Source organism: Callorhinchus milii, unplaced genomic scaffold, assembly GCF_018977255.1.
Source record: "Callorhinchus milii isolate IMCB2004 unplaced genomic scaffold, IMCB_Cmil_1.0 Scaffold19, whole genome shotgun sequence".
NCBI classification, from domain to species: domain Eukaryota; kingdom Metazoa; phylum Chordata; class Chondrichthyes; order Chimaeriformes; family Callorhinchidae; genus Callorhinchus; species Callorhinchus milii.
The window spans coordinates 926,569-949,017 of NW_024704760.1; the positions used below are offsets into that span (position 1 = coordinate 926,569).

General features: G+C 50.4%; 1 protein-coding gene across 2 annotated transcripts in view; it reads right to left on the reverse strand.

Moving 5' to 3' along the window:
• Positions 1-22,449, reverse strand: part of kcnd3 (potassium voltage-gated channel, Shal-related subfamily, member 3) — a 34,300-nt gene that overhangs the window by 943 nt on the left and 10,908 nt on the right. For both annotated transcript variants that reach the window (XM_042342137.1, XM_042342136.1), the window contains exons 3-7: positions 3,801-3,963; positions 3,089-3,190; positions 2,548-2,646; positions 1,406-1,465; positions 710-954 (exon numbers count right to left, since the gene is read on the reverse strand). In XM_042342137.1, coding sequence (XP_042198071.1) covers positions 710-954; positions 1,406-1,465; positions 2,548-2,646; positions 3,089-3,190; positions 3,801-3,963 — 669 coding nt within the window. The remainder of the gene's footprint in view (positions 1-709; positions 955-1,405; positions 1,466-2,547; positions 2,647-3,088; positions 3,191-3,800; positions 3,964-22,449) is intronic.

A 22,449-nucleotide genomic window follows, 5' to 3' on the forward strand; every position in this document is an offset into this window, starting at 1 on the left:
TTTGATGTTTCCTCGTTAATAATTGGCAGCACAGTTACTCTGCACCAAACACCCATAATTGTTCATTAACTGCACAATGCCAATGGTTGGTGGTGTGGGGGGGGTGTTGGTGGTGGGGGGGGTGTTGGTGGTGTGGGGGGCTGTTGGTGGTGTGGGGGGGGGTTGGTGGTGTGAGGGTGGTGTTGGTGGTGTGGGGGGGTGTTGGTGGTGGGGGGGGTGTTGGTGGTGTGGGGGGGTGTTGGTGGTGTGGGGGGGTGTTGGTGGTGTGGGGGGGTGTTGGTGGTGTGGGGGGGTGTTGGTGGTGTGGGGGGGTGTTGGTGGTGGTGGATGGTGGGGGTGGGGGCGCAGGAGGGAATCAGGTTAAATGATCATCTCAAATATTAACTTATCAATATTTTATTAACAACATTAACAATTTCCCGTGAGCCAAACCGTCGCCGGATCTGTTTGTTCCACCATTTGGTGTTCTCTGTCATGGGGGGCGGGGGGGGGGGGCGGTTGGTGAGGTGGGGGGATGGGGGGAGGATGACCATAGGTACGGTTTGCGGAGGAGGGTCTTGAGATGGGTCTTGAAAGGAGGCAAGAGAGGGGGGGGGGTGCGCGTGTTTGTGCGGTTGTATGTGTGTGTGTGTGTGGTTGTGTGTGTGTGTGCGCGCGGTTGTGTGTGTGTGCGCCTGTGTTTGTGTGCGCTGGTGTGTGCGCGTGTTACCTGGTGATGGAGGAGGCCTGTTCCCCGATGTGGATGGTGCTGAGCTCCTGCATGCTGTGTAGATGGGCCGTGCACACACTGGCATTGGGCAGGTGGGACGTTCTCTTGTTGCCCCGGCGGCTACAGCAGACGCTGCCCTGCGCGGACCCCGAGGACATGGACGGGCTTCGGGACGTGGGGCAGTTCCTCAGCGATCCCTCGAGGCAGTTCCCCTCCAACGTCTGATCGTCCCCGAACTCGTGGTTCTGAGGAGGAAAGAAAATACCAATAATAATCCTCGCACTTGACACAGCGTCTCATCGCGGCTTCCAGACCTCTCAAAGCTCTTCACGGCATATACTGAGAAGTGTAGTGACTGTGCGTTTTGCCGGCGAAACGCGGCAGCCAATTGTGCCCACGAACAGCCGTGGGTTGAAGTGAACAATTTTTTTTTTTTCCGTGGGGGAAGGGATTATTAGCCCCTGAAAGCGATCAGTCAATCAACTAACAACCAGGTTTCTACTCATCGCTGAGTAAGCAGAGGAGTGAGGAGTAAGGAAACTCGCCCGACGTGCAGACACACACCAGCGCACTGACCCAGACACGCGCACGCACACGCACACACACACACAACTACATATACGCACACACACACAGCATATACACACACGCACGCACACACACGCAGAGTCAGCTCGTAAAGAAAGAGGGAAATACCTTAATGGAGCTTGACGTTCGAATGGTTAAGAGCGGATCATCCAAGAGGTAAGCCAATCCCTGAAAGAAACGGCGAAATACACTTACAGAAAAACGACGACGACGACTGCCGTTGACAAAGCAACTTCACCCGGAATAACATCCCTCTGGTACAGACGGGCAGACGGGAGCTCGGGGGAGTTTGAGTGAAATTAACGTGCGCTTAGTACCAAAAGCTAATTTAATTTAGAGCGCTCGCCTCGCAAGCGAGAGGACCCGGGTTCGATTGCCGGGCAGAGCAAAACATTAGGCAGATTTCCTTACCCCCCCCCACCCCCCCCACACACACACACACGCCCCTGTGAAGCGCTTTGAGATGTCTCAAAGACGTGATAAGGAGCTGTATTAAACGCCAGGATTATTATTATTATTATAAAGCTTCCACTCTCAGTCGCAGAGAGCCCTGACTTCCCTGTCTGCCCTGCTTTTAATATCTTACAAAAACCTAAGAATAGAAGATAATAAACTGAATCAGGAACCATTTAGTCAGGGAGGGAAGGGCCCTTCTCCCTTGAGAACATTTCCAGGCCATTTTATAGCAGCTCTGAAATTCTTTGTTCAGAGAAAACAGACCTTAATAGGCTTGAGGGAGAGAGAAAACAGCCTCACACAGGAAATTGTTGGTCCTCGTGAAATAAAGAGGTCAAAGCACCTGATGATCAACGTCGTATTTTTGCGGTTGAAACTTTTTTATAATAATAATAATCCTTTCATCCGATACAGCACCTGATCACTTTGTTGAGACGTCACGAAGCGCTTCGCAGGATGTAATGTAACGTGGAGTGACTGTGTGTACTTCGCGGGCGAAAGGCGGGCAGCCAATTGTGCCCAGCGCCGTCCCCACAAACACTGGTGGGTTGAGTGATCAAATTATTATTATTTTTGGAGGGATTATTACCCCCCTGGAAAAGCGATCCGCCAATCAACTAACAACCGGGTTCCTACTTACAGCTCGATAAACAGAGGCGTGTGTGTGTGTGCGTGTGTGCGTGTGTGTGTGTGCGTGTGTGTGTGTGCGTGCGTGTGTGCGCGTGGAGTGAGGAAACCTGCCTAAGGTTTTACCCGGCCGGCCGGGAATCGAACCCGGGTCCTCAGGGACGTACCGTGGTTCTTTCTAAGCAGTGCAGTAAGTGGTGGTGTTGTCTGGCGATGTTGGAGCCCGGCTTGTTCATGTTCTGCTGCTGTTCCTTATCACCGCAATCCTGCAGCCGCGAGAAGGAAAAATCAAATCCCGTTCGTTCATTCGTTCAACGGCCCCGAGGACGATTCCTCTTTATTTTATGAATTCAATTAAAATAAATTTCGCGGGAGCCCCTTCCCCCACCTCCTCCCCCCCACCGCCCCCCCACCACCACCCCCACCAACCCCCACCCCACCACAGATTAATCATTAGAATCCTCGCCATCGTCACGGTACTCGAGACGTCTGCAAGCTCTAGCACAGGGTTTACTGTCAAGCCGTAGTGACCGAGTGTTGTGTAGGTTAAGCCAATTTGCACGCAGACAGGACCTCGGTTTAACGTTTCACCCGAAAAGGACGGCAGCTCTGACATCACAGCGCTCTCCCCCCAGCACTGAACTGGAACGTCAACCGAGACTGAGAGGCGAGGGAGGGAGGGAGACCAAAGCGTAAAGGAGAACTCACCGTGAGGTCCAGTGCCTCGTTCATCAGGCCGTTGCGTTTGACCTGTAGGTAGGCATTAGAGTTGCCGGTCTTTGCTATCTTGATGCGGGCCAACCTGGCTTTCTGGGGTCAAAAAATGAAAGACCTTCCCTTTAATAATAATAATAATAATAATCCTTGTATTTGACCCGGCGCCTTATCGTGCCGTCGAGACGTCTCAAAGCGCTTCACAGGATACACCGTAAAGTGTAGTGACTAAGCGGCAGCCAATTGTGCCCAGCGATGTCCCACAAACAGCCGTGGATTGAGGGACCAATTTCTATCTGGGGGATTGTTGGCCAGGACACCGGAGAGAGAGAGAGAGAGAGAGAGAGAAAGAAACTCCTTTCTCTTTTCAAACAGTCCAAGAGATCTTTAATGTCCACCTGAACAGGCAGACAGGACCTCTGACAATGCAGCACTGCCCCCCAGCACTGCACTGGGCTAAGAGCAGGTAGAATTCGAGCTCTCACGTCTCTGAGGCCGGGATAGGATCAGGAGGAGGCCATTCAGCCCCTTGAGCCTGTTCCGCCACTCTTTTAGACCATGACTGATCTGTACCTTACCCGCCTTTGCCCCATAATTCCCTGATCCCCTGAGCTGACAAACATCTCTCCACCTCAGGCTGGACAATGTGAATGGATAACCCTCAGGGCCCCTTGGAGCAAGTGACCGGGCAGTGACGGAGACTCACCTTCTGTGCCCGACGTTTATCTGCCCGTTGGTTCTGATGGTAAATGCGGCTGAAGTTGGAGACGATGACGGGGACGGGAAGAGCGATCACCAGGACCCCACTCAGCGAGCAGATAGACCCGAAGATCTTACCAGCGATGGTCTTAGGTACCATATCCCCATAGCTGGGAGAGTGAGAGGGGACATCAACATCATCATCATCATAATCCTTACAGTTGATATAGCGCCTTATCACGGAACCGAACCCAGGTCCCCTCCAACCAATACGCTGCAGGACCCCATAATAATAATTTCGCCCACAAAACACGCAGTCACTTCACTTTACGGTACGTTCTGCGAAGCGCTTTGAAACATCTCAAAGACATAATAAGGATATACTGTAAAGCGCGGGAGGGAGGGAGGGAGGGAGGGAGGGGGGGGGAGAGGGAGGGAGGGATGGAGGGAGGGGGGAGGTGACCGAAAGTACGATCAAAAAGGAAGGTCTTTAAGGGGGGGAATTTGAAAGTGGGAGGGGAGGGGGCAAGGCAAGGCGGTGGGATTGAGGGAGAGAGTTCCGGACTTTCGGGGCGTAGGGGCTGAAACCTGGTGCAGGTGAAACCGTCAACAACCCGTCTTCTGGGCTCTAGGAATCGTGATACAACACCGATTGAATACTGAGCAGCCAGTAATGAGTCACCGTGACTCTAATCCTCCATGCAATTCAATTAACCTTTACACACAGCAGCGGTTGGGAGCCAGTAGGGGGGAGAGAGGGTGAGGGGGAGGGGGGGGGGGTGGGGAGAGCGGAGTTGGGGGGGGGGAGAAATGATTCTCGGCCCCTCACACTCACACACACATACACAGGAAAAAAATAACTACTTCAAAACAAATTCTGTCATCAATTACTCAGAGGCTCCCTCCCTCCCCTCCTCCCCGCGCCCCCACTCGAAATCCCACCAGGTCTTAGTCAACCTGTCAGACTATTCCGCCCACAAAACACACAGCCACTCCACTTTGCAGTGTATCCTGTCAAGCGCTTTGAGAGAGACGTATCGACAAAGTGATTAGGCGCGTATCTAATGCTTGGATTATTATTATTAATATTATTATTATTATTATTATTATTATTATTATTATTGAGTGAGGAACGGGAGGTTGGATAAAGTCAGAGAGAGAAAAAAAAACCTAAGCGGAGGAACGGCAAGCACTTTCCTTCACAAAGACCAGTATAGTCCCTGTAAATCTAATCAAAGCCGACACGAAAGCTGGTAAATATTAACCAGATTACAGACCTCGGATCCTGACATTGTGAACACTTGACATTTGGATGAACAGGCGCAGGGGAAAAAAAGGTCATCACTAAATCCTCGCGAGTTGCTGGGCGATGAGAATTTGCATATTAATAAGGAAATTATTATGCAAATATCCAAATTATCTCCACTTTCGCTTCATTTGTCGGCTTCGTTCCCTCTCTCTCTCTCTCGCTCTCTCTCAAGACTGTGTCCGTCACAGTGTATCACAGTCAAAGAGTAGCCGAGACATCAACTTGGCTTTAAGTCGAGATGGTGAGAGAGACTTGGAGTCAGGCGCTCTGAGACGCTACCCCACGTGAGGAATGCTATGTAAGTGTGAGCTGTTGTTGTTGCTGTTGACGATGAACCCATTAGAATCATCCTCGTAATCGATGCAGCGCCTTGTCCACATTGTTGAAGGCGTCTCACAGGGCTTCACGGGATAGACTGCAAAGTATTTAGTGGCTATAACGCGGCAGCCAATTAACTGCGCGCAAGAGTGTCCCACAAACAGTCGTGAAATTGAGCGACCAAATTATTATTTTGTTTCTTTTTTTTCTTTTTCTTTTTCTTTTACCCCCGGAAAAGCCATCCGCCAATTGGGTTCCTACGTACTGCTGGGTAAACGGAGTACGTGTGGGCGTGTGAGCGGGGAGTAAGGAAACTTGCCTAAGGTTGCTCCCTGTTCCGGCCGGGAATCAAACCCGGGTCCTCTGGCTGGTGAGGCGAGGGCTCCAACCACTGAGCTACTTGGACGTATTGACTGGTGGGGGTCGTGGTGAGAGCCTAAGGGCTGCGTTCATTTACCAACACAACCAATTCCTCATTTCACGCCAGCTTCACCAGGGCGGCCATTGGCGTAACAGACTTAACAACAAAGTATTTTAAGAAACTCAATAGCAAACAATCTCGGGTCCTGGCGGGAGGCCAAACCCTCCTTTCAATTCACTTAAATGTTGACCCTTCGCCTCAATCACCATCTTTCCAAGAACCGTTGGGACACGTACCAGGAAACGTCTGGCTTCTCGGTACAGGGAGCGCGGAGGGTGAGGATTAGCCTCAGCCCTGGTCGTTGGTGGGGTGGGGGGGAGGTGGGGATCAGCAGAGAGCACAGATGGGCAGAGAGCTAACTCCACGTTTCACCCCACTTCATTCGCCCTTGTGTCGCTCGGGACATTTCAAAGGCCGGACGGTGTGCTCACCTGAACAGCGGAGGCGTTGGGGAGTGGGGTTCGATTCCCGGGCGGGCGGGGGCGAAATGTTGGTCAAGTTTCCTTACCCCACACGGGGGTGGGATGGGGTGGGGTGGGGTGGAGTTCCAGGGGGGATGCGTGTGTTTTGTGCAGCTGTAACTCGAGCAGAAGTGGGCTGCTAAAGTAGGCCAGGCTGTCTGGCGAGCGAGTGAGTGAGCGAGAGAGAGAGAGAAAGGGAGAGAGCATCAGGCAATTCTCCTGGGTTCAGGCTGTGTCCTACATCCTGTGCCGCTGCCTGGTAAGTGACTGTGTTATCCACGCATTGCAGATCTACATGCAGGTCACAGGAGGCAGGTTAGACTGAGAGGAGACACTGTCAGAAGCCCCCGCTCTCCAAACACAGAGAGAGAGAGAGAAAAAGCCAGAGCAAGAGAGAGAGAGAGAGATAAAGAGAGAGAGAGAGAGAGGAGGGGGTAGGGGGTGGGGGGAGCTTGTCCATAACTAGGGGGGTACAATCGCGGACAACACGCACTGACACAGGAGACCAGTTCGATGAGAAAATACTACTAGTAATAATCCTTGTGTTTGCCCCGGGATCTTGTCTTTTAATTACACTGACGTTAATTCCCCCCCCACCCCACCCGCCCCCCGAAACAGTAACTCAAACCCCCCCACCCGGCTCTACTCTAGCCTCCTCGCTATTTATCCCTCTCAATAGAGTCCGGCACCATCAGGACTGGCTCCGCACACAGAGCAAAGTGCTCCTTCTGTACGAGGCAGGTACTGATAGATGCTCCACCAGCCCAAGCCCCGTGCCCTGTGTCTCTGACTCTCCTCACTCCCCTCGACCAAGCTGCCTGGCATCTAACCTCCCGCACTCCCTCCCCAACGCTCGCCCAGGGTTACCCGCTTGGGGTGTCGGCCTGGCTCTGGGGCTCAGTCGGTCGCGCTCTCGCCCCCTCCCTCATCGGGACTTTTAAACTCACACAGTCAAGGCTGATGGCTCTACGCCGTCCGAGACGCAACCTGTTAAAAGGGTGCTATGTAAATCCAAGTTGTTGTTGTTGTCATCGTCGTCGTGCTATGACTCTTTCGAACCTCCTCTTTAATTCAACGCTTCACAGAACGTGAGAAGTGGAGTGACTGTGATTTGTGGGCGAAATCTTAACCGTTGGGTGTCCCAAACGGAAGGGGGGGGGAGGTCATGGAGAGGGACGGGGGTTTAAAGGAAGTTTGAGAGAACTATTCACAACAGAACACGTCACAGTCTCAGAGTAAGTCAGGCCCTACATTAATCCCTAAATACTATCTCCCTCAAGTTAAATACCTGACCTTTCCCCTTTAATCAGTCTCCTGAAAGACCCTCATCATCTCCATGTCAAGAAAAGGAATTCAAGGGGATCTTGTCTTTTAATTACACTGACGTTAATCCCTCTCCCTCAGACTCGGAAATAATTTGTTTCCCTGCTTAATGAGAATCAGTATTCATGAAGTAAGTCTTCCATTCAGAAACCCCCGGGTCTGAGTGGAATTTAGAGAGAGAGAGAGAGAGACTGAGACAAAGAGAGTAACTGCAAGGGAGACACACTGAGGCTGAGACACAGACACTGGGAGTGGGTGGGTGGGGGTGGAGGGTAGGGGGAGTGGGGTTGGAATAAAGAGGGGTGGCGGGTAAGGGAGTGGGAGATGTGGGCCAAAGGCACGATCAAAGAGGTAGGACTTGAGATGTTCCTCTCGCAGTGTCTGACCCCAGCAGTGTGCAGGGCTCCCAGGCGCTATCCTGTGTGACGGGCGCAGCTGCTGCTGCTGCTGTTGTTGAATTAAAGCTCCCGTCTTTAAAATCTGGAACGCTCTCCCTCTATCCCTCCCTCCGCCTTCCTTCCACATCTTCATATCACGCCTGAAGACCTCCCTCTTCCACCAGTGCCTACGGTCACCCCTCCCTCCCTCCCAGCTTGGCATCTTGCTCCGCCACTGTCAAGCGCTCTGGGACGCTGTCCTGTGTGAGGGGGCGCAGTATAAATGCACGCTGTTGTCGCTGTTGCTGTGATGATCTGGCTGTTGTGGACCTTCTGGCTATCGGTGCTTGGGTCAGGTTTATTCCCCGCGATTGGGTACCCGGTCACAGTTACCATGTTGATGGCCAGCGCACTGTGATTATCGGTTCCCTTGGTGGGGGGGTGGCGGTTGCGGGGAGGGAAATTCCTTCCCTTTAGACCCCGATGTCTCTCTGCACTCAAAACATCTCACATCCCATTCTCTCGCTTTAGTTCGAACCAGAACAACAAATTCCATTTATGTAATGTAACGCCTCTCACGTCGGGAGGACGTCCCCGGGCACTTAAGGGAGGCAGCAAAGCCAAGAGGAGATTTTGGGGCCAAATTTGTTGTCCGGCTCTCGGAAATAAATATATACGCTCTGTCTGACTGCCATCTCTAAGTGATGCCATAACTCTGGGGACAGGGGTATGGGGGGAGGGGGGGGGAAGAGAGGGATAAGAGACTCAAAGAGACTTAATAAAAGAGTCATAATAATAATAATAATAATCCTTGCATTTGATACAGGACCTTATCACATCTTCGAGACGTCTCAAAGCGCTTCACAGGATACATTGACAAGTGCACTGACTGGGTACAAAAAGAAAGTGTGTGGAGGGGGGTTGGGGGGGGGGGGTGAGGGGGAGAGCGTTTGCGTAATTATTTGTATCCCACTCTCCATCCTTTGTTTAAACATTAATCAGAAAATAATGAAGCATCGCATTCCAATTACAGCACTGATGTACTGCAATCTGCAAAGTTAACTGTTCACACCTCAGAGCTGCTCTGTGGCTAAAGGTCCACAGTGTGGACTTCTCCTCGTTGTAACCGCAGGGTTTGATCTTTAGTGTTCAGTAGCTTTCAGCTGACAGTGCAGTCTGACTCTCCCGCGCTGTGCTGGGGTGGGGGGGGGGGCCGGGGTGGGGCGGGAGGGGGGGGGGGGGCGGGGGGGGAGAGAGCACTGCATTGTCGGAAGGAATGAGACGTTAAAACTGAGCTTCTTTCCTCAAGTGCCCGTTCAGGAGGACATTAAAATCCTGCTACTTGAAAAGAGAAACGAGTTTCTCTCTTTCTCTCTCTCTCTCTCTCTCTCTCGCTCTGTTTCTCTCTGTCTCTCTCTCTCGCTCCCGGCGTTCCTGTCCGACAATCTCCCGAATAAAATCATCACTCGCTTTCGTGGCTTGTTTTGTGGGTCACGTTTCTGGGCGCAAATTGGCTGCCGCGTCTGGCTACGAAATACGGAGTCACTGCACTTTCCCACAGCGTAGCCCAGTGGTCAGCACTTTGAGATGTCCCAAATGTAAGGATTAATATAGTCATTAGGACTCTGTTGCTGACCTAAGCACTGACTGTTGGTCGGTCACTTGGCTTCCTGAACAGAGACCAAAATAAAGATTGAGATGAGATTGAGGTCAGGCTGTTTATCATCCTCAGGAAACGAAAGCCTGTCATTTCATTACATCCTCTTCCAATCATTTTTGGGTGATTAGTTCATCCGTAAAGTCATATTGTTACAGGGGTCGGAGGGCTTTGCTTCAGTTCCTCACTTACTTACTTACTTACACTTAAGTAGGATGTGAAGGTTAAGGTCCCACCAGTGTTGCCAGGGCACAAAAAACACAGCCAAGCCCACAGCAACTGGGCTCAGAGAAGGAGCAAATGTCACAGGAAAGATTTAGCTTTTATATACACACACAATAATAATAATAATAATCCTTGCATTCGATAAAGCGCCGATTCTCACCCCCAAATATACAGTCAATTGACTTTACAGTATATTCTGTGTTGAGAAGTTTTGATGACGTGATAAGGCGCTATATCAAATACAAGGATTATTATTATTATTATTTACTTAATCTCCCGTTCGAGGCAGTGCAACTGGTGATCAGAGTCTGAACACAGTCGAGGAAAGTGGGGTTTGGGTTGAGTAGAAGAGAAATACTTTAAACTTTTATTTTATGAGCTGCTGGAAACCCAAGGTTAATTAAAGGGTTTAATATTTATGGCGTAAATCGGGGACAGAGAATGGAAGGCCGACCGTTCCAGAGTTTTAATTAGGCGAAGCTTTTAATCATTCACTTAATTAAAATACATTTAAAGCCAATTCATTTCTGCCGGTGAGATCAATAATGGCTTTATAGGAGACTGGGGAAGAAAAATTCTATTCTCTTGAAAGCCAGCGCTGTTTCCTTAGCCAGATTCACACAGTAACGTGTTCCGATTGTTTAAACAGGAAAAGCACAAGTCATGTCAGGGTCTAATTTCCTCCACGTTCCTCCTTCAAAACAACACATGCTCTGGGCTCCCCCCAAGCCTTGGCTCTTGACTAATACTTTCTGGAAATAGGTAAACAGGAAGTTTTCCTCGAGGGAGAGAGAGAGAGAGAGAGAGAGAGAGAGAGAGCATTCCATTCCAACAATCTGTCTCTAGGATTTCTACGTGTAGGTGGGATGCCTGGAATTCTCAGTTTGTTTGGATGTTCCTTAAGCAACGTTGATGGGTTTCCGCATGTGTCAGACCCCCCACCAAAACAAAATTCCCTTCTCACTCACCCCTCTGTTCCCTTCTCCCTCGTCTCCCCCACAAAACACACAGTCACGACACTTTACAGTGTAACCTGTGAAGCGCTTTGAGACATCTCGAAGACGTGATCAGGCGGATTGTTATTATTATGGCTTCCAGACTTTGATACTCACAACCCTCCCCTCGTATCAGACACAACGTCCTCTGAGATGGCGGAGGAGGATGTGAAAGTCACGACTGATTACTATTCCGTCCCCGAGCCCGGCTGAAGAGCAGGAAACACGAGATGGGCAATTGATCTGAACTATTGTCCTGCATGACACAAGATCTGTGCGTCTCTCTCTCGCCAATGTCTGACGAGTTTGGCTCTCAGCTGCCGAGTGGACGGATGAATCCAACTGCGAACGTCCATCAGATTAGCCCTGCACCTTTGTTGGGGATGTAATTTTAATAGGCAGAGCCAAGAGCGTCCACTGAAAACCTACTCAGACTGCTGAGCTGCCCATTTCCTCTGCCAAGATATCACAGGCCCTTCTTTGTTCGGGAGATGGAAGAGTTAACAAGCTCGTCCGGGAATCAAAAACTTAATTAAAACTATCAGGAGGAGGGTGTGTATGTGTGTGCGTGCGTGTGTAGTGGGTGTGTGACACTGTATGTGTGTGTGTGTGTGTGTGAGAGAGAGTTTCCTAAGCTGTGTGTATATCGTACACAGTTTTGCGTTCAGCCCGGTGCTCCAGAGAGTTGTTGTCGTTGGCTCAGTCGGTTACACTCCCGGCTCCCAGCCCCACCACCGGTAGTCGGGCCTTCAGCCTCTCTGCCCCCATCCTTTGGGAACCTCATCCCACAGCCCCTTTGCCTTCCTCCCTCCCTTCAAGGCTTTCCTATTTTTCCTCCATCAATAATAATAATCCTTGCATTTGGTCCTGCGCCTCATCGCGTCGTTGAGACGTCTCTAAGCGCCTCACACTGTCTAGTGAATGGACGGCATCCCATTATCAGCAGAGGGAAAATGGTCGTGAATTTACAACACCAACAACAACTTGCATTTACCCAGCGACCCCTCAGGCAGCGTCCCAGTCGGTTTGACGGTGGGGGAGGTGACCGGAGGCCACGGGGCGAAGAGGAAGGTCTTCAGGCGTGACCTGAAGATGGGGAAGGAGGGGGTTAAGGCGGAGGGACAGAGAGGAATAGAGTGTTCCAGAGTTTCGGGGCGTAGTGGCTGAAAGCGCGGCCGCGATGGTGGAAAGGAGGGCACGAGGGATGAGCAGGAGCACAGAGTCTCTCGAGGAGCCGTTTGGATCTTAAAACAACAAGTGTGTGTGTGTGTGTGTGGGGGTGGGGTGGGGTGGTGGGGTGGGGAGGTGTCTGATCCCAAAAGCACAGTAAAGCACTTCAAAGAGAGGTGTCAATAATTGATGGAGTGCACAAAGCCAAGCTCGCTGGCAAAATAACTGGCAGATCACTTTCACAAGTGATTTGCTTACAGTGCACTGACAGATGAGGCTGAACTGATGGACAGACTCTGGGTCGGAGACCAGAGAGGCAAACAACAGCTAACTCCCAGCCTGGAACACAGTCAGGTTTGCCCACACAGTCTCTCTGCCTACGACGGAAAAAAAGGCTCAACTTGCAAGACGGCAGAAACAATAACAATAACAAGAACAGCAACAACAACAACAAGAGCGACGACAACGACGGCGACAACACCAACAACAACAACGTCTCAGTCTTGGGGAACAAAGCTTCCTGATGTTAAGCTTGAACCTCAAAAACCTTCTGAACTGGGAGGTGAGAGCGTTATTGGCTGAGCCGGGCTGATCGATCTGAAATATTAAAGCAAAAATGGTCTCTCAGGCTGAGACTTTCAGGGTCTCAGGAGGATGGGGTGGGGGGCAGGGAGAGCAGAAACACTGACTGGCCCCGAGACCTCAGCTAAACCCACAGCTTGAACTATGTTTTGACTCATTTCTTCCCGGAAAGCAAAACGGATTTCACTTAAGTCCAAATCCGTGGATACAAGGGATTTCAGCTTCAGTCAGCTCAGCGCTCTCCAGAAAGTACAACTGAAAGTGCCTCTGATGGTTTATTATATGATTGTATTATTGTTTTCAGTGCAGAAATAATAATAATAGTAATAATAATCCTTACATTTGATACAGCACCTTATCGAGCCATCTCAAAGCGCTTCATAGAATATACTTAGTGAATTGACTGTGTATTTTGTGGGTGAAACGCGGCAACCAATTGCGCACAGCAGTGTCCCCACAAACAGCCGTGGATTGAGTGACCAAATTATTATTTCTTTTAATCTATTTTTGTTATGAAGGGATTATTACCCCCCGGAGGGAAAGCAATCCGCCAATCGACTAACAACCATGTTCCTACTTACTGCTAAGTACAGAGAGGTGTGTGCGTGGAGTAAGGAAACTCGCCCAACATTTCGCCCTGACCCAGGAATCGAACCCAAGTCCACTCGCTTGCGAGGCGACGGCTCCAGCCACTGAACTACAGGACCAGTTATAAAGGACTCCTCGGGTTTGACCAACTGTGGGGATAATGCGTCTAACGTCTCATTTGTTCTGGTTTTGGGGAAATCTAATTCCTGCCGCGCTGGCGATTAACAGACATGACCTGACCATTAACTGTGTGCATAAGGTGTGCTATAAATAGCCATCTGCCGGTCCCCTGGGTGAGGTGAGTGGGGGAAGGGGGAGGTTAACAACGAGGTTAGCATCTGTTGAGAGCCTCTGACAGGACCACGCTGTCTGCTGGCAGGAGCATCATCATCATCATGGCTCTCAGCCATGGGGCTGAAGATGATGCCATTGGCCGCCATATTGCCATGGAGATGGTTGCCACGGTGACATCATCACATCCCAGCACTGGTGGGTACCACACGTCAAACTCCTTACAGCCACGGGAGCGAGATTGGAGAGAGAGAGCGAGAGAGAGAGAGAGAGAGAGAGAGAGAGGGGGGACACTGGTTGCTGGGTAACCACCTCAAAAAAAAATAATAATAATAATAATTTGGTCACTTAATCCACGGCAGTTTGTGGGGACTCTGCTGTGCACAATTGGCTGCCGCGTTTCGCCCGCAAGAGATACGGTCAGTTCCCTTCACAGTATATTCTGTGAAGCGCTTTGAGACGTCTCGAAGATGCTTCATCCACAGTCAGGGAGGGAGGGAGAGAGTGAGCGAGAGAGAGGGAACGAGGGAGGCGGGGGATGTGCAAGGGTGGGGAGCGAGTGAGAGAGAGAGAACGAGGGAGGGAAGGAGGGAGTAAAGGAATGTGGGAGGTGGGGAGCGAGGGAGGGAGGTGGGGCGTGAGCGAGGGTTAATGAGCACTCAGTTAGATTCAGTTAGACAATGAACAGTCAGTCTTCAGAGCTGATGAATCAGAGTATCATCATCGCTGGCTTCTTAGTCATGCTGTTAAGTACTCAGGGCTAATAGAACACGGCTCCCTTCTTACCCAGCTCCTCCGACCCCCTCAATCAATAGAAAAACATTCAACGTTAAAAGGAAAATTACGACTTGAGTCAAGAGCGTCTCTTAATTGTCTGATGAGATAGTAATACATGCACTTCACCACTGACCCTGCTCATCACTGCGCATCCCTGGCGATGGGGTGTCAGCACTGATCGTAGGAACATAGGAACAGGAGGAGGCCATTCAGCCCCTCGAGCCTGATCCGCCCTTCTATAAGATCATGGACGATCTGACCCCCATCGCCTTTGCGAAGCGCTTTGAGACGTTATTCCTAATATAAATGCAAGTTGCTGTTATTGTCATTGTACCACGGCTTCCTCCTGCTCCTATCATCCCAATCCTGAAGGATTATTTTGTTTTTATTGTGCCGAGAAAAACGCAAAGCACTGAGTTTATAACTTAACAGGAACTCCAGCAGAGAAGCTCACATGAGCTGGGCTTTACTGTGAAGGCGTGTGAGTGCGTGGAGGTCTTATCTATTATTCATCCGTGCTTTTTATACGTGAAGGGAAATTAATTCTATCGTTGACATTCAGAGCAGCTTTACTGCAACGCATTCTCTTTCAATATCCTCAACTCTCCCATTTTACCTCCTACTTGAGTTTTTGCTCCTTTCATCCACCCTTCAGTTGTGCTGACCTGAGAGACAGATTTATGAGTTTTGGTATCACACGTTTAATAGCTGACAATTCATTCACATCTGCGGCTCTGTGATTTGTGTGCGCTCTTGCCTCGGCGTCACCTCCCGTGCCGGTTACAATACACGTTGGATCAAAGCAGAATGCTTCTCTTTTCTGGCGTTACTGCGCGATTCACCCACAAAACCCACAGTCAATTCGCTTTGCAGTGTGTCCTGCGAAGCGCTTTGAGACGTCTCGAATTTGCGGAATTTCTATCCCCCACTCTCTCCCTCCCTCCCTCCCTCCCCTCTCTCTCTTTTCCCTCTTGGCCTTCTCCCTCCTTATTGCTGGAATGTTATCGAGGAGAGAGAGAGAGAGAGAGAGAATGAGTCTCAGCGGGTACCATTTGATCGCTGAGCTCTGATTTCAGATGTGAGATTGAGTGTTGATCATCACCAGTACAGCCTGGAGTTCACTAGTCCGGGGCCTAAGTAGATAATTTGTGGTTTTCATTATCATTGTCTATGAATAACAAGCGGCAGCTGAACATCGCAGAGCCGTCAGGAGAAATAATAACCATATTTGCACAATTTTACTTTAATCTTATAGAATAATATTTCGCTTTGATTTACAGCCGTTTATTAGAAAACGCAAGGATGATCATAAGCTAAAGCTATTTACCCCTAAAATTCATATTGAAGAATGTAATAAAAGCCTAACTGGCTTAGCGATAATCAGTGATTAATCTTTATAGAGTCTTTAAACGGAGCCGAGCTTTAAAACACGTGGAAACGGTTGTGTGTGTGTGTTTGTCGGACGCACAGGAACGCTTGCCAGTCTCTCCGTGTTCAACCTCCACACAAGCTACTCAGATCCCCAAGCCTCCAGTGGGGGAGCGAGCCCCAGCACAGACACGATGGGGATTAGTATCATTATTATTTTTTAAACCTATTATTATTTTGAAGGGATTATTACCCCCTGGAAAAGTGATCCGCCAATCAACCAACAACCGGGTTCCTACCAATTGCTGGGTGAACAGAAGCGCGTTCTCTGAAGCGTAAGGAAACTTGCCCAATGTTTCGCCCGGCCTGACTCGGCCGGGAATCGAACCCAGGTTCCTCTCGAGCGCTCTGTCCACCAGGACTCCGTGGAGCCGATGAACAGGGTTTGCGTTTGAATGGCTTTGAATGTCAACCTGCGATGAGCGGGGTCTCGGAGAAGCATGACGGAGAGCAGCGATGGCTTGCGTGTCACTCTCAATGTTACTGCTGCGAGCGATCGAGTCAGCCCTCAAAACCCGTCTCACTCTCCTCTCCTCTCCTCTCCTCACAGCTCCTCAGTCTGTGTCCTTCCAATTTTAGGATTTCATTATTATTAGTATCGCCTGCGGAAGGCATCAGTGAAACATGGGCAGAAATAGCTCGCGGGAGAGACAGCTAACACATGATAATTGAGAGTTCCCATCGCTGGGGCAGGTCCTCGGAGCAGGAACACCAGCTGTGACCGTACAAAGGAACCCGGTGTTTAATACCAGCAAGGCGCCACCTCCAGCGTACGTCTCACCGTGTGACTTTTGTTACTTTTTTTTGCTTGGAGTCGGGGCTGACGCTCCATCGCAGTGTTGGGGTAGATGGGGGGGAGACATTTAATTTGATCCAGTGCCTCATCACGTCTTTGAGACATGTCAAAGTGCTTCACGGGGTATACTGTAAAGTGGAGTGACTGTGTATTGTGTGGGCGAAAGGCGGCAGCCAACTGCGCACAGCGACGTCCCCACAAACAGTCGTGGGTTTGATTGACCAAATTATTATCATTATATTGGGGTGCGGGGGGTGAGGGAGCGTTGCATTGGCAGAGTCACCGTGCTTGAGATGAGACGTTAAACCGAGTTCCCCTCCGTGCCCTGTCCAGGTGACAGCGCTCCCTTCTCTGACAACTGGAGGGTGGAATGTTAGGCAAGTTTCCTTGTATAGCTATACACACAGTCCTGTAGCTCAGTGGTTAGAGCCCTCGCCTCACGAGCGAGAGGACCTGGGGTTTGATTCCCGGGCGGGGCGAGATGTTGGGCGAGTTTCCTTCCTCCCCGCCCCTGTTTACCAGCAGTAATTAGGAATCTGGTTGTTAGTCGATTGGTGGATCGCTTTTCCAGGGGGTAATAATCCCTTAAAAAAACAATAATAATGTGGTCACTCAATCCACGGCTGTTTGAGGGACGTCGCTGGGCGCAATCGGCTGCCCCGTTTCGCCCACAGAATACGCAGTCACCCCACTTTGCAGTCTATTCTGTGAAGCCCCTTCGAAACGTCTCGAAGATGCGACGATAAGGCGCCGTATCGAAAGCGAGGATTATTATCATTACGGTTATTATAACGGTCTTACAGCTCCGAGCCAAAGCAAGCTGTTGGATGTAATATGTATGCGCCAGGCACTTGCCACACTGCGAGGCGGGTTATTGATCTGTGGGCAGATCGCAATAGACAGCTTTTAATTACTCAGTGAGAGACGACAGAAAGCAGACAGATGACGACCTAGTTTCCAGCATCAAAAGCACTTCTCTACCTGGAGGCAGCCGGCGCTGTGCGGGGCAGAGACTTCCTCGGCCTCAGCCTTGAAACGTGCCGAGGAGCCGTTAACTCCTTCTCCGCCTCCCAACCTCCCGCTGAGGCCGAGCCTCACACGGGGACGAGAGAGAGAGAGAGACTTTCTCTTTAAGGCATCGCAGTTTCACCAACAAAATGTATTATGGATCGGCGGATAGCTCTTCCCGGTGGGTGGGGGGGTGCAGGGGTGTGGGGTGATAATCCCTTCGAAAAAATGTTTCTTTTCGACAATATTAATTTGGTCACTCACTCAATCCACGGCTGTTTGTGGGGACGGCTGCTGCCGCATTCCGCTCGAAAAATAACACAGTCACTACACTTTACAGTATGCCCTGTGAAGCGCTTTGAGGCACCTCGAAGACGCAGCGGATTATTATTCTTATTATTCCTATTTCGCCGAGAGCAGGGCTTTCAATGTTTAAATCTTTGTGAAAGTCTGGAGTTTAACACACAAAACCAACATCAAACACAACAGATAGCGAGCGATAACCCTGATTATCTGTGCGAGCAGCGTGATTTGGGCTATTGAATGTTTCGCTTCTCATTATTTCTGACACTTCAAAGTCACTGTTTCATTTGTTCCGCGATCTGAATATTCTATTCCTGGAATTGTCGCAGAATCTAAATGAACATGAAACAGACCTCGAACCTCCCCCTACTCCGGCTCTCTACGGAGATATGCCCTCACATTATAGACGTCAAACCAGGTTCCTTCTGCCCCGTTCAGCTGGTCGTTGAGGATCACGTGATCGCAAGATCACTTATTGACAATTACTACATGACCCGGGTTAGATTCCCGGGCGGGACAGGACAGGGCCAAACCTCAGGCAAGTTTCCTTACTCCACACGCCTCTGTTTACCTCGCAGTGAGTAGGAACCCGACGAGACCTCGGTTTCAACGTCTCATCTGAAGGACGGAGTCTCTGACAACACAACACTCTCCCCAGCGCGGCGACAACAACAACAACAACTTGCATTTACAATGGCACCCCCTCACACAGGGTAGCGACCCAGAACTGTTGGGGGAAAAACATACACGAAGCAGTTGCTTAATTTTCAGGTTGAGTTGTGTGTGTGCGAATGTGCGAGTGCGTGAGTGAGATAGTGACAGATGAGGAAGGGAGGACTTATTTTGTTCCTCTGTAAAAAGGGAGGACTTATTTTGTTCCTCTGTAAAGAGATGTTCTCTGAAGGCTTGTGGTCAAAGGCGGTGTTAAAATTGGGACAGACCTGGACAGGTGCGATGTGAGGAAGAGCTCCCTGCTGTACTCGGAACGTGCTTTAATGAACATCTTGTCTCACGCCATGCGCCAATTGTTGTGCCAATTAGTGGGAGCGTTTGCGAGCGGCTGTGCGTGTGAAGCCGTGACCAGTGGGAATTGGGTGTCAGTTCACCTGTCTGCTCAATGTCTGAGCCAGACTTCATGTCCAGGATTCATTGGAATCTCACAACACAGAAGGAGGCCATTCGGCCCATCGTGCCTGTGCCAGCTCTTCGAAAAAGCTACCAACGCGTCCCACTCCCCCGCCCGCTCTTACCCCACAGCCCTGCACATTTTTCCTTTTCAAGGACCTATCCAATTCCCTTTTGAAAGGGCGCAGACACATAGAACTCACGCACACGCACACACACACACACAGTACATACACACACACTGCACACACACAACACCCAGAGCATGCACATATGCAAACACACACACACACAGCGTGCGCACACACACACACACGGGCGCACACACCTCACACGCACAAGGTAAAAGGAAATCCCAAAAGGAATCTACAATTTGCCGCTTCTCGCAGTAATGAAAAGACGGCTAAGAAACTGGGATTTAACTATGGCGTTGCCATGGTTTCCCACTAAATATAGCCCTGGGTTCGGAGCTGATCCTCAGATAATACTTAGACAGCACCCCCGGAGCTTTCTGAGCTCTGGTGGAGATCGTTATTGTGTTTTACCTTGTCTCTGTTTTAGCTCTGGCTCCTGTATTATCTGCGGTCGCTGGGTTACACTGGCTCTGTACACTGGCCACATGCCCGACACTCACCACCACTTATCTGGAACTCCATCCCCCAGTGCCTTCGCCGCTTCCTCCCTTTCCTCCTTCAAGGCCGGTCTCAAGACCTTTCTCTTTGACCGAGCCTTCAGCTCCCCTCTCGACTCTCTACCCCCTCCTCGCTCCCTCCCTTCCCTCCCCTCCCCCTGACCATTTCCCCCCTCCTCGCTCCCTCCCTTCCCTCCCCTCACCCTGACCATTTCCCCCCAATGCTCGGGTCCCGACCTAACTGTCCAGCGCCTTGGGACGTCCTCCTGACGTGAAAGGCGCTCTATAAATGCAATCTTGTTGTTGTAGGAGCAGGAGGAGGCCATTCAGCCCCTCGAGCCTGTTCCACCATTCTATAAGACCATGGCCTGATCTGTACCTCAACTCCTATTACCTTCCTTGCTCCCATGTCCCTTGATGCCCTGACCTAACGAGTATAGCAGGAACCTTTAACAGACAGATTTGGCACCGATGCGTTGTTGGGGGACCTTAAAGCTGGGAGTGCTTTACATCTCAGGTCACTCCGTGCTTCAATGGGACAAGAGGGCGTTTCAGCCTGAACCTCCTCATGGGGGGCAACGTGCCTTGGAGCAGGTTAGTGAATTCCCGGTGTGTGGGCTCCAGGAAACAGGAGCCAATACTGTGCCCAGCAACGACCCGAACGCAAACAGCCGGGAAGTGAACGATCTGGGGAACTGTTGGTCGGGGGAAACTCCCTTCTCTGTTCAAATAGCGACGCGAGATCTTTAACATCAACGTGGCCAGGGACACAGACAGGGTGTGGCTCATCTGAAAGTCAGCATCTCTGGCAATGCAACAACAACAACAACAAAACTACATTTATAGAGCGCCGTTCACGTCGGGAGGACGTCCCAAAGCGCTGGATGCTGCACTGTCTACCCCCTCCCCCCCCCCCCCAGCACTGTACTGGAGCATCAGTTTCACCCACATAATACAGTCACTCCACTTTACAGTGTAGTTCTGTGAAGCGCTTGGAGACGTCTCGAAGACGCAATCAGGCGTCGTATCAAAATGTGGGAATTATTATTATTGAACCCACAACCTCCTGGCTCAGAGGCGAGAGCACGACTGACTGACTGACTGACTGACTGAGCCAGGCTGAGACGAGTGCAGTCAGTAACAGAGCCCCAGGAGATGTTCGACAAGGCGTGAAGACGTACAAACGATACAGGAAACAGGTTCTTTTCACTGCCCACAAGCCAACACGTCCGCACCAACCTCAGCTGAAGATTCCCCAACAAAGCACCGGTTCCAAGTCAGTCTCTTAAAGATCCTGACCTTTAAACAAATCGTTGGCTCCAACGGAGAAGAAATCAAAAAACAATTATATTGTGTATCTGCTTCTAATTTTCTTTCTGGCAGCCAGACTCCCTTCCTGCGCTTGCTCCCCAACCCCCCCCCCCGCCATCCACCACCACCCACAGACTCCCAACCCCCCCACTGCCCGGACTCCCCCACCCACATCCCTGCCAGCAGGCACCCGCCAAGCAACACCCTGTGGGAATGGCTGAGGTCAGGACGCTGGCACTCATTTCATAAACAGCCGAATGCTGTGACAGGAGGATATTCTGGATCAGATGATAATAATAACAATAATAATAATGTGCAATTGGCTGCTGCGTTTCGCCCACAAAATACTCGGTCACTACACTTTACAGCATGTCCTGTGAGAAGGGCAAGGATTACTATTATAATTGTTATTATAAATTGACGTTTAGACGTCCATTGGGCTGATGTTCCCATGACAGAGCCATCGACCCTGCCTTTCAGGAAAAATATACAATGTCAACCAGAGACTCGGTGTTTGGAAACCATCACCCTATGTCGCTGCAGAAGCTACCGTGTTTGAGACCCACAGCTGTCACTGTGCTAAGTGTGTGTGTGGAGATGTGATGGCTGTGCCGCACACAGAGAGATAGAGAGAGGACCCATTAAAGATGCTTCGCTATTATCTATAATGTTTTCCTCGTTTGGCTAATGTGGTCTCTGAAGCTTTCACCTGTTAATAAGAAGCAGTGAAAACTGCGCTGCCAATTACTGTTTACTGTCTGTATTAATTCACGGGAGCACGTGGCTACTTACTCTAACCAGTCTTGGCTCAGTCGCTCGTTCAGAATTCAGATGACTGCACACTGCTGATCAGAACATCAACTCCATCCAAGGCTTTGGGGGCGGGCGAGGGGGCATGAGGAGAGGGAGGGGTGGGAGGGGGTCGGGTGGGGTAAAACAAAGAGGGACCATTGGGGGAACCATTTTTTTCTTTTTGGCCAGCCGGGTGTCTAACACGCGCAGAACCCATCACCATGCTTAACAGTCTCCAAACCAAACTTTCCACGCATCCCACCTGAATCCAGAACAAAAGGCATCATCTTAAAATTGGAGCCGGGCCATTTAGGAGTGAAATCAGGGTCAGTTTTTCACCCAAAGGCGAGTGGGAATCTGGAACTCTCTCCCTCCCCCAAAAGGCTGTGGATTATGGCTGGATCCATTCATATTTTTAAGACTCAGGTGGATGGATGTTTTTTTAGGTCGAGGATCAAGGGATATGGGGCAAAGGCAGATAATTGGTGTTGAGTGAAGTCCTGCAGCTCAGTGGTTAGAGCACTGACCTGGATTCGATTCCCGGCAGAGGGCGAAACCTTGGGCAAGTTTCCTTACTCCACACGCCTGATAATAATCCCTCAAGAAAAAAAATAATAAACAGGTTCCATGACTGTTTGGGGGACGCTGCTGTGCGCAATTGGCTGCCGCGTTTTGCCCACAAATATACAGTCAATTCACATTACAGTCTATTCTGTGAAGCGCTTTGAGACGTTGAGAAGATGTGAAAAGCGTTATATCAAATGCCAT